The 12,563-nt window shown below is 45.8% G+C and overlaps 1 protein-coding gene across 1 annotated transcript in view; it reads left to right on the forward strand.

The window, feature by feature from the left end:
• Positions 1-448: 448 nt before the first annotated feature.
• DHRS3 (dehydrogenase/reductase 3) overlaps positions 449-12,563 on the forward strand; it is a 48,723-nt gene continuing 36,608 nt past the window's right edge. The window contains exon 1 of the mRNA XM_074306227.1: positions 449-1,508. Within this exon, the coding sequence (XP_074162328.1) occupies positions 1,314-1,508 (195 nt within the window). The 5' untranslated portion in view covers positions 449-1,313. The remainder of the gene's footprint in view (positions 1,509-12,563) is intronic.

The raw sequence follows: 12,563 nt of genomic DNA on the forward strand, positions 1-12,563 counted from the left end.
GGGCGGGGGGCGGGGGGGCAGGCTCTTTCTGGGCGCGTGACCTTTCCCTCAGCGCGGGTCGCTGACTCCCCAGGACTGGGGGAAGGTCTCGGAGGGGAGGGGGCCGGTCCCAGCGCTCAGTTACAGCGTGCTCGGGTTACACAGGCGAGTCCAAAGGGGCATGCACACCCTGCAAGTCCCAGCTTGCAAACACAGCGCCCGGAGAGTGAGAGTGAGTGTGCGTGTACGTGTGAGTGGAGGGGCGCGCGCGCGCGGGTGCCCGGGGGCGCGCGCCCCGAGATAGCGCGGGCCAAGCCGGTGGGGGGAGGGGGAGGGGAGACCACAGTCAGCCACTCACAGAAACAGTAGTGAAATCTCCCGAACACTTTAACTGTCAATCAGACTTAATGGGGTATTAAAAAAAAAAAAAAAAAAAAAAAAAACCCTCCATCTGTGCTGCCGGGGAAGGAGGCAGTGGAGAGACTGCCTGCGAGGCAGGGCTGACAGGGGGTGCATCTCGTTCGCTCTCGGAGCCCGAGGACTCCAAGTTGGGGGCGGAAAAAAAGAGAGACAGCAATAAATGCTCCAGGAAGCGAGAGCGGGCGCGGGGCGCGGGAGGGAGGGAGGGAGGCTGAGCGGAACGGCGGCAGCCCCTTGGCGAGGCTAGCCCCGGGAGCCGGGAGAGAGCGAGGGGGAGTGAGCGGCGCACGTAGAGAAACTGACACCGGGACCCCCCACTTCTCCTGCAAAGTGCTGGCAGTCAGCGCTCATTTAAGCAATTTCCTGCGCGTAAGAATAGCCATGAGTCGGGAGGAGTTCGCCGGCTGAAATTGGTGAAACCTCAGCCCTTCCCCCCACCTCCCCTTGGGGGGCTGGATCCCGCCGCTGCTTGTTTGGGTGTTTCTAAGCCCCGCACTTGGAGACTTGCGAGGCCGAGGCTGCGCGCGCGCGCGTGGCTGTGCTCCCCCCCCTCCCAAACTCCCCAGATCTGTCAGCCAGTAAACATTACCTGAGAAATCCCCAACGGAAACGACAGCTGAGGCAAGAAGCTTCTTGCCCTCAACGTTTCCACCTCCCGCTCCCCGCCCCCCGCCCCCCTCCCGCTGTCCCAACTTTCCGAAGTGCCTTCCCCACCTAAGCGGGAGCCGTCGCCTCGCCCCCCGCAGCCGCTACTCCGCGTTTCTAGAGGGACCAGGTGGGATTCTCTCCCGCCCCCGCCCCGCCCCCACCGACTTACTTATCATTGCTTCTCTTTTTTGGTTTTGGGCGCGGGTGCGTGGTTCGCGCTGGGGGTGCCTCCCCCTCCCCCCGCCAACGCCCCCACCCCTCGGAGGATGGTTTGGAAATGGCTGGGCGCGCTGCTCGTGCTCCCGCTGCAGCTGATCTATCTGGTGGCGAAAGCGGCCGTGTGTCTGCTGCTGCCCGCCAAGCTGCGGGACCTGTCCCGGGAGAGCGTGCTCATCACCGGCGGCGGAAGAGGCATCGGGCGCCACCTCGCCCGGGAGTTTGCCGAACGCGGAGCGAGAAAGGTGAGCGCGAGCGGCTGAGGGGCCGGGCTGGCGGGCGCGGGGACCGGGAGTTTGGGGGGAGGGAGGGGACCCCGCACCTGCCGGCGGAGCCGAGGGCTCCCTCCGCCCGCGGTTTGGGGGGTACGAGGACGCTGACCTAGTCCATTTCACCTTGTGAATTTCCCCCGGGATCGGAAGTGTCTGGCAGGTCCGGGCTGTCCGGGCACCTCTGTGGCCTTGAGTGAGTGCTCCCCCCCCCCCGAAACCTCCCAGCTCCGACCTCCCCCCCCAGGTATTCTCCCCTTGGTCCCCCACCCCCCCTCCCCCTTTGCTGCAGCTGGGGTGATTATCGCAGGGCGTGTGCGTGGTGGAGCGTCTGAGAAGCTTCTCACAAGTTGGCACTTTTCAGTTCTCCTCGGCGGCTCCTTTCCAAGCCCCAACCTGAGAGCCAGGAGATGTGAAATCTCCGGTGGAGGCGGGGAGGCTGTGGGGCAACCGCGGGCTCCCGGCTCTGCTCTCCTGGACGGTCCGGGCGCGCGGCCATGTCCGGGGAGGTCGGGGCGACTGAGAATCCGGGGGGGGGCAGATAGAGAGGGGAAGATTTCGGTCTGTCATTGTTCAGTCCCCCAAAAAACAGAATTAGATTCCCTCCTCCTGCCCAGTTAAGGGGAGCAGCCCAAAGCAGGGCTTCTCTGCCGCGCGCTCTGCTGTGGGTGGGATCCTCGGGGTGGTGGTCGTGCCCCCTTCTTGGTTTTTTTGGGGGGGGGAGTGACTCCCCCGGCGAGGAGGGCAGTGTGAAGAATCCCATTTGAACCATGTGAACTGTAGGAACAAAAACATGGATTGAGTTTGGAACTTAAACTGTTGTGAGTAAAGGGGGGGGGGGCACAAAGTCAACTGACATGACTCGGAGCCGCATACCTTGGGGATTAAGTAAATATGTACTGCATAAAACCGAACCTGCATGCAATTTCAGGTTGCTTTTGTTTTGTTAAACACTGCAAGGAGATTTACAATTCCTTCGAGGTTGCTTGGGACCAGGAACTGAACTTTGGAGCCCGACTGATCGGGGAAGGAGCAGATCATTTGTTCGTTAACTCTTCACTGCCCTTTCCCATTGGTCCCAGCGTCTGGCCCCGGTGGGCTTGCCACGGCTCCTGCTCTCCTCGCTTCCCGCCTCTCCTTGGGTGGTTTGGGCAGCTGCTCTGCCTTGCCCTTGAATGTGGGGTGGGGGGGAGGGGGAGAAGTGATAGCCCGGAGTGTTTTTAACCCGTGGATGAACAACATTGAACATCCAGAAGAATGGGCTACACTCAGCAGCTTGATTTCCTTGGAAAGATGCGTTCATTTTTAAAGGTCCCAATCCCTTTGCAGACAGGAGTCCCGGCTTGGGCAGGTTTGGGGCTGGGAGTGTACAGCCCAGAGGCTTGCAGGGTAGTTGTCATTTTCTTGTCCGCCTCCCCAGAGAGATTCTCTTCTGAAGCATGAAACTGACACAAGAGCCGATATTTTCAACAGCCTCCTGCCTAATTGGTTGCAGTGGGCACAGGGAGAACCCTTTGAGTCAGTCTGGAAAAAACTTGACTGATAAGCCAATCTCGTGCAAAATTGAATGGAGGGACCAGAAAGATAAGATGCCCCGAACCCCCAGCAAGACGAGGTTGGATCCCATCCACCTCCAACCAGTAAACTCAGGGTCACTGAGAATGATTCTTGCGCCGATCCTTTTAGCTCACCGAGTTCAGAGGAGTTGTGGGAGTCAGTAACAACAACAATAATATAACAACACCCCCTATTTATAAAGTGCTTTGCATAGATTACTTCCACAGACTGCCTCTGGCTCATATTGCCTCATTGGCTACTGTTGTTTAGTCCAATAAAAGCAGAAACAAGGGTCCTCTCCCATTACGGCTCAGAGAGCTGAGACCAGGTTAAGTCAATTGTGGTGACTTTCTTATCAGAGCTATGACACAGAAAAATGGGAAGGGTTACTGACTTTCCCGAGTCCATCTTCAGGCCTTTGTAGCCAATATCATAAGTTTACCTTGTGGCCACATGTTCTGAGAGCATTTTAGGGCCCTGAGAGTTCATGAGGAGGAAAAAGTGCTCTAGAAGGAGCGTCAAAAGGCCACGAGACTAGCTAACTCCAGAGGGATTGGGATGCCTCTCTCATTTGGGGCTGAAGCAAGCATGTGGTTTAGGATGAACTTAATCCTGCATCCCCCATGCAGCCCTACATTTTACTTTAGGTAGGAGGCGATGTTTTACCACAGATTGCACATGAGAATCCTTGTTTGGTTGGGCACATTGAGATTTGGGGGGAGTGGATCAGTATAGGAGAGTCCACTTAGCCTGAACTCTGGGTCCAGATCCAGGAAATAATAGGAATGATGCCAACTGTATGCATGAAACAAAGTAGGCAGTGACTGATGATAACTGACATCTCCCGATGTCTCTCCCCCTGAACCTTATCTTTTTAAGAACGATAACGATTATGATCATAATGTTATGAATACATAAAGAGTTTCAAGGCTTACAAAGGGCTTATATCCATTATCTCCTTTGAGGCTCCCTTTGAAAAGAACTGAATTAGGGGCAGCCAGGTGGTGCAGTGGATAGCTCACCAGCCCTGAAGTCAGAAGGATCTGAGTTCAAAAGTGACCTCACATACTTAACACTTCCTGGCTGTGTGAACCTGGGCAAGTCACTTAACCCAATTGCCTTAGGAAAAAAAATATATATATATTGGCTAGGAAGGACATTTGCATGCTTCTTACTAGTGAGATGGATGTGTCAGAGGCCACAGGGTTCTGATTCCAAAGGGTGTGAACAGGTGTTTTAAAATATGTGAGTTTTCAGAAAATGAGGAACTGAATTTAAATTTTTTTAACAGCTTCTTTTCCCATCCAGGATAATGGAAAGTAATCTCTTCTTTCTGAAATGTTTCAAGAATCTTGCCTGTATCTCTCCTTATACTTCTTACACTCTCCCTTGATTAGCTGTTTTGTATGCTTGCCTCTCTCTTCACCTGATTATAAACTCCTTGAGGGTAGATACTGTGCTTTCCCAGCCCCACTTCTGTTTTGTGTAATTATCTTCTGTGCCTTTCTCAGAGTAGAAGTTAACTCAGATCAAACTTCATAACTAAGACAAGGATGTAAAGTGGTTTGGCAATCTTGAGTTCAACCTAGTTGGCATTCCTTCCTGAGGACAAGCACTTGATAAACACTCCCATTCTTGACCAAGGAACTGAGCTTTCCAACTGACCTTTCCATCCGTCAACCTTCTCTGGGGTTGTCGTGACCTTAGCACCAGTCATTCAGAGAAGAGGAAGATTGTATTGTTTGTTTGGAAAATCCAGGAGACCGGATAGACTATTTGCCATAGCCAGGCGAACCTTTGGCCCAATATTGGGTAACCAGTTTGAGCAATCCAAGATGACAACATTCAACACTTGGTCATAATTTCAAGTCCTGGGAGAATGCAGAGGACACATTGAATTCTGGTCCTAAAGCTTTAGGTCAATGGGGCTAGCTATCAATTGGTGGGAGTACATCCAGGCTCAGAAATGCATTCCATGGGGGTGATAGGAGAGCTGGGGTCAGGAGTCACATTTGTGCAACTGATAACATTTTATTTATAGAGTGAGATGTTACAGTACTGTTCTCCTGTCATTCTCTCCTGAACTGGCCCTTAAAAGAGATTTATCAATTCCATTCCTTCTTCCTTCAACAAATATCTATTAGAAGGATACAGAGTATGGGCCTGGCATTAAGGAAGCCCTAAAACCTCTTTTAAATGATTGTGGATTACTTTGTATGTACTTTGTATTTATTTGTTGGAGTATAATTGCTCAGTTGAATGAATGGTTGAACATAAACTCTTTGATGGGGAGGTTGTATCATTTTTCTTAGTGTTGTGAGAGCCAGACACAGGCCTTGGTTGATAAATTTGTTGAATCGAATCAGGGTGGGAAGGAAGAAAAAGATACAAAGTATAGATTGAGAGTCCCTGACAAAACAATAGACAGTAATAGTCCATTTCTTTTGAGATTTTAGGAGATCGCAAATGAATTTGAGAGTTGAAAAACAAAATTAAGAGTCCAAGTCACCATCTCCATTTCCCTCTTGCCTTCCTATCCATAGAAGTGAGTTTTCCCAGACACACTGAATTGCCATTGGGCAGATGATATTTTGGGGTAAGAGTTTTAGGATAAGAAAGTCATCCCATTTCATCCAGTCCAGCCCCCTCAAATTACAAATGATGAAAGCAATACCGGCAATCCAAATGTCTGCCGAAGACCATAGCAAGTATCAGAAATGAGATTTGAAATTCAGGACCCCTGAACCCAGAGTCAGCCTGCCTTTCCACTATACCACACTGCTGCTAGTGTCCTGTGTTCCTTCATCCTCTGACAAATAGCCTCTCCTTCCCTCTGTCCCCATCCAACTTGGGGGAGGGTTGTACCACCCTGAAGAGAGCTATGTCATGTTTGAATAGTGTCTTTGGTCAACATCAGAGAAGTTTTTTATTTATTGTGATATCCTGGCAGAACATCAAGGTATTGGAAATCCAAAACTAGAACTCAAGAGTGAGTTTGTGCTTGGATAGATAGATTTGCGAGTCATGTGCTGTAGATGGAAGCCAAGGGAATAGATGGGCTCATCAAGGGAGAGACTGGCAAGAGAGACAAGATTCAAGGACAGAGCTTTGGAGTGCAGACATGTTGCAAGACTAGGAAGTAGAGCCAGCCAGAGTCAGAGAAGAAGCTCCCAGAAACATTCAGAGTGAACTGTCTCAGAAGGAAGCCACAGGGGAAGAGAGGCCCAAGGAGGAAGAGGTGGCCCATGTCATCTGATCAGGTGCCCCAGGGAGATCAAAAAGAATGAGGAGAGAAAAAATAGGATTGCTAAATACTAGATTTAAAACATTTTGATGATTTGGGTGCCTTGTTTGCCTTGACAAATATTGAATTTTCTTGCTAAATGTCTGATTTAGCAATGAAGAGGTCATTTGAGATTAGGGAAAGAGAGCTATTTGAATAAAGCTGTTTGAATAAAGTTTGAATAAAAATATAGTTAGGGGAGGCAGAAATCAAATTGTAAAGAGCTGACTAGTCAGTGGTGATAAGGGAGGAAAGCAAGTATAGCCTACCCTGCCCTTTCTGGGGTAATGAAAGGGGAAGTTGGACACCTGGCAGAATTCAAAATGAAAGAAATTGCTTTTACAGAAGCAGTTTCTTCACCTCTATCAGTGAGGAACAGGGTCTACTACTCAGATCAATAGCTTAGAACCTTTAAAAATGCTTCCTTAGGGCAAAGCTGACCCCCCAAAATGGAGATTAAATATCTTTGTTTTTGACAGAGGTACCAAGAGAGATTTTCCAGGAAAGCAGGGGTGTCTATACGATATTCCATGTCCAAGTTTTGCTACATATATCTTCTTCTCCTACCTCTTAAAACCCCTAACTTCCTTCAAAGCATAGCTCATTTGGACACCTCCTTGAAGCTTTTCTTGATCATCTTATTGTTGGCAATCCAAACATACACACACACACACACACACACACACACACACACACACACACACACACACCATTTTTAACTTGTTATGTATTTTAAATATTGTAGATATGTTGTTTGCTGCCAACAGAATATAATCTCCTTGGGGCAGAGATGATTTCATTTTTGCCATAAGACTGTGTCCTGCACACAGCCGTTGCTTAAATAATGTTTGATGAATAAGTGAAAGAATGTAACATCAAAATGTTAAGATTGGTCCTGGTTAATCTCTAAAAAATCCTCTAAGTAATATATTATAATCTAACCACCCAGGCTTTCCTAAGACTAATTTAGAATCTATTTCTACTTTCAATCTAAAGTCTTCATTAAGGAGGTTTCATAAATGTATTTATTGTATAAAAATTATTTTTTATATTATTTCTCTTGAAGCTGCTCAGCTTCTTATCTAGCCTCATTTTGATGACCACGTCAATTCATTCTAGCCAGGACTTTTGCAGTTACTTAGCCTTGGATTTCTCTCGCCCTTTATCTTGCCAGTCATTGTAAGTGACCCTCATTTAAAAACCCTTCTATCCTATGATATCAATTTGGTTGTCCTTCTCTGAGTGCCCAAGGCATTTTTAGCTCATTATGTCTTGAAGTGATTAATTTAGAGAAAAATAATCCAAAATGAACATCAGTGACTTATCTGTGTGGGAACTCCCCTTACTAATAGAGTTAGACACCCATCTATAATTTTATATTTCTTACCTGAGATTTAGAAAGGATGATTGACATGCCCCAGTTAGCAAGCTAATAAATGTAAGGGATTTTTTGATGTGCTCTCAAATCTTCCTGAGGCTAAGTCCAAGACTCAAGCCACTTTGTTGCACTCTAAATTTTAGCTAGATGAACTGTCCAAGAAAGGGCTGTTGTTGCCACCATTGATTCAGAAGCTTGTGGCCTTTTTTTTTCAGCTACAAAGGGTAAGGAACCTTTGGATCATATTATGTAATCCAATAGAGTTTGGAAAGCATGGTAAACTCAGAGACCCGTTGAGAAAGGGCCTACCAGAATGCCAGCTTCCATGGACTAAAGTATCGAGAAAAACTCACATTGAAATTAGGAAATCCAGTCACAGGGAGAGGTTTTTCAAGCGGAGGTTGAACAATTACCGGGACAGAGGGAGAGGTGCTACTGGTATTATTATCCTCATTGTTATAAATGGGGAAACTGAGACTCAGACAGATCCTATAATCTAGCCACCAGGGTCACAAGGCTAGTTAAGTGTCAGCTTGGAAATAGAACACAGTTCTCCTCAACTTCAAGCCCAGGACTGTGCCAGTAACTTCATACTGCCTCAGGTAGATATAAGCATGTTAGGGGTTTATAAAGGGACTTTCTTTCACTTCAGAAACAGGTCAGACTAAACGCACTCCCAAAGCCCTTCACAACTTTGAAATCCTCTCATTCCTAATGTTATATAGTGGATACAGACAAATGAGCATCAAATATCAAATGTAGCCTAGTGAATAGAATATTTTATCTGAAGTTGGCAGATCTGGGTTTAAATATCAGTTCATTCACTGTATAACCTTGGGCAAGCTCTTTCTAAGCCTTATCTGTAAAATGGGGATAACGATACTCTAATGTCTGTTGAATTGGATTGACTCGACTTGACAGTGACTGTTGCTGTTTCCCAACTCCCAGGACCAGATAGGAGCAGGGAAAGGAGTCTGGGTGGTTCAGTATCCGTCTGTGCTTAAAAAAAAGAAAAAAAAATCTCGTTTTCCCTTCCCTAGCCTGACATCATTGGCTTTGTACTTGCTTCTACACAATTATGTCACCCCTTTTTGTCTGTTCCTCAAAAGAGGATGTGGTGTGTGTGTGTGTGTGTGTGTGTGTGTGTGTGTGTGTGTGTGTGTGTACATCATGTCTCTGCTCCTCTGTTCACTGCCTCAGCTCTAACTCAGGGAATTCAGAACTAGAAGGGGACAAAAAGGGGCCCAGAAATATGGATGCAAGAGTATGACAAATAGTATGGGAAGGAGAATGTACCAAGACAGTCAGCCATTAGTGGAAAATCCATGAAGTAACCTCAAGTCACTGAGGTTGGCTGCTTTTACTTCTTCCCAGGCAGGGAAGCAGCCTTCCACCCTTGGGTCCTGGGCCCTATGTTTCATAGAATTTCAGCTCTGGAAGGAGATCTCTCTTGTACTGATGACAGAGCTAATGAGAAGCCCCTTTTCTAACATCTCCTGCCCTTGGGTGAAAAGCTGCCATGGTGAGGGGCTTCCTGTCTCCCAAGACAGCCATGTCACTGCTCTAGATGTCTGTGGTTCCATGATCTCAGGGATAGGGCTCACAATGCAGTCTCTACCTGCCTCTGTATGTGACTGTTGTCCGTGTCCATGAGACCTTCACAAAGGCTTTCTTCTAGATCTGGCATGGATACCAATTCAGAAGACATAGACCGTCCATTGAGTAACCCTTGCCATCACTACGTGATGAGGCAGCCCTCTTTTCTGGATAAACATCTTTCTGATGGCACTCCTCCCACTCAGTACCATACCCTCCCTATATATCAACTCTGGAGACATTGCCAGAATCACTGGATATTAAACTCAACATGGGAGAGTGAATGGGCTTTGGAGTTGGACTGAGGAAGCTACCTCTAATATTAATTAAAATTAATATTAATTAATTATTAATTTAAACTCAATTAATTATTAATTAATTATTATAAATAATTATTATAAATTAATAATTTATATTATAAAATATTCTAAATAATTATAAATTAATTATTACTTTATTTATAAATTTAATTAATTATTAATTTAATATTAAACTAATATTAACTGGGTCTTAAGCTCTCTGAGTCTCAGTTCCTGCTTATGAAATGAGGGGTCTCTGTATTCTCAATAGTGCATTCTGGCTTTTAAAATGTATGGTCCTCTTGCCTTGAAGATTCTTGCCTTGAAGGCCTGCTCCTTTGACTGCCCTATTTTATGGGCAGATCTGGGTTTAAATATCAGTTCACTCACTGTATAACCTTGGGCAAGCTCTATCTAAGCCTTGTCTGTAAAATGGGGAAACTGAGGCCCAGTGAGGATAAGCAATTTCCCTAAAGTAACACAGCTGGTAAATAGCAGACCCTACACTTGAAGCTAAATTTTCTGCCTCCCAATCCTGCTGCCTTTACAGAGTACAATGCCCCAGAAGCAGAATCCCCAAATAGATTCTGTAGGCCAAAAACATATGGAGCACAACGCTCATAGAATGAATCAGCAGAGAGTGACAACTATTTGTGAAGCCCCAAAAGAATACTTCTTGCCCAATATCCCCTATTTGCAAGTCCAAAGCCAGAGTAACTGCTAACTTGAGTGTATTGGTCAATGTGCTTTGGGATTCCCTAAAGGAGAAAAAAATTCCATCCATTTCCCAGAGTTCCATGGGGGAAATTTAGCTCTTGACCCCTTTCTAGAAACCAGTAGGAGGGAATTATTTTCAGAATAGCAAGCTTTAAGAAGCTTGCCATTTCCATCTCCCACTCTAGCCCCAGAACACAATGGAAATGAGTGGACACAATGGACCCCTTTCTTCTGTAGAAGTTAGTCTTGGAGAGGAACTTCTTGGGAGAAAGAACTTGAGAAGCTGAAGGATAGTTAAGTCCTGAGAAGAAGATGAGTCCACAGTCCCCACTTCTGTTTTTTTCCTGTTGTTTCTGCTACCCATCTGTACTCCTTGCAGGAACTCATTGGTCTCTTACTTACACCATGGTGAGGAACCCTTTAGCTCACTTGGTCAGAACATGGGGCTTAGAGAGGCAGTCACAGTTTCATAAGAGCTGAAATAAGTCTTAAGAGATCATCAAATTCAAACATTGCATTTACCTCTGAGGAAACTGAGACTCTAAAAGGTGAAGAGCCTTGCCCAGAATCATACAAGTAGTAAGTTATAGTTAGGATTCAAAGCCAGTTCTTGTGACTTCAAATCCACTTTCCATTATTCTGTGGATAGATTCAATCCTCATAAGAATCAATTAGCCAATTACCACAGAATCATAGAATCTCTGAGTTGGAAGAAACCTCCTTTTAATCTAATTCATATCTGAAAAATGAAAGTGCTCAACAATATGTCTGATGAATAGTAACTGGAGTCTGTGTGAAGACTTCTACATATGGGGAATTTGCTTTCCTGGGAAACCAATTTCTTTTCTTGTTAGTGTTCATTGTTCAAAAGTTCTTGACATCAAGTCTCACTTGGCCACATCTTTGCATCTTCCACCCTTCTCTCCTTATTCTGCCATTTGGAGCCAAAAAGGATATTTAATTCCTCTTTTGGCACTTGAAGATTGATTTGTGGCTTTCACAAATCCTGTGAAATTTTTCTTCTACCTAAAAGTCCCTAGTTCATTCCACTCATAATCCTATGGCCTGGACTCATGATCTTGGATGCAAGATCTGGATTGACCAAATCAGGTCAGCAAAGCAAATATTAAACACTTAGTATGTGCTAAGTTCCAGAGATACAAAGAACTTCTTTCCCCCTCCCCCCCAAAAAAGCTCACAGCTTGATGCAGTAGATAGCATTCAGACAACCAAGTATAAATAAGATATATGCAATGTACAATGGAGATAAATCTCAGATTTCAGAAAAGATTTCAAAAAATTGGGAAAGGATCTCGCATAAGGTGTAATTTGAAGGAAGCTTGGGGGTAGAAATGAGAGGAGATAGCATTCCAAGTATGAGGAAATGCTAGTGAGAATGTTCCCAGTTGGGAGATGGAATAGTAAGGAGGCAGTGATGAACTTTGGATTAGTTCATGTAAGTCTTCCCAGGTTTTCCTGGAAACTGCCTGCTCATCATTTCTTATAACACAATAGTATTCCCTTACATTGGTATACCACAACTTATTCAGCTAGCCCTCAATTGGTGGGCATCCCCTCAATTTCCAATTCTTTGCCACCATAAAAAAAAAAAACAACTGAGGGGCAGTTAGGTGGTGCAATGGATAGCACCAGCCTTGAATTCAGGAGCACCCAAGTTCAAATCTGGTCTCAGACACTTACAGCTTCCTAGCTGTGTGATCCTGGGCAAGTCACTTAACCCCAGCCTAAAAAAAAAAAAAAAAAAACTACTAAAAACATTTTTGCATATGTAGGTCCTTTCCCCTTTCTAAAATTATTTCTTTGGGACCCAGACCTAATAGTGGTATTGCTGGGTCGAAGGGTTGCCCTTTGGGCATAGTTCCAAATTACTCTGAGAGAGCATCTAGAGATTCTAAAATAACCTCTTCATTTTACACCTGAAGAAACTGAGGCTCAGAGAGGTGAAGAGCCTTTAGATCACAGGGATGCTGAGCTGGGATCCTGGAGATCATTTAATTCAATCCCCTGATTTCACAGTTGAGGAAACTGGTATCCAGCAAGTAACAGTAACTGCCTGGGGAAACATTCTGTCTGAGACAGAGTTTGAACCCGAGTCTTGCTGACTATAAATCCAATGTTCTGTACACTCTCTTTTTGAATGGAAGAACAGTAGTCAGGAAGCATCTGGGTCCCAAACCTGC

This window comes from Sminthopsis crassicaudata, chromosome 3, assembly GCF_048593235.1.
Source record: "Sminthopsis crassicaudata isolate SCR6 chromosome 3, ASM4859323v1, whole genome shotgun sequence".
Taxonomy (NCBI): Eukaryota; Metazoa; Chordata; class Mammalia; order Dasyuromorphia; family Dasyuridae; genus Sminthopsis; species Sminthopsis crassicaudata.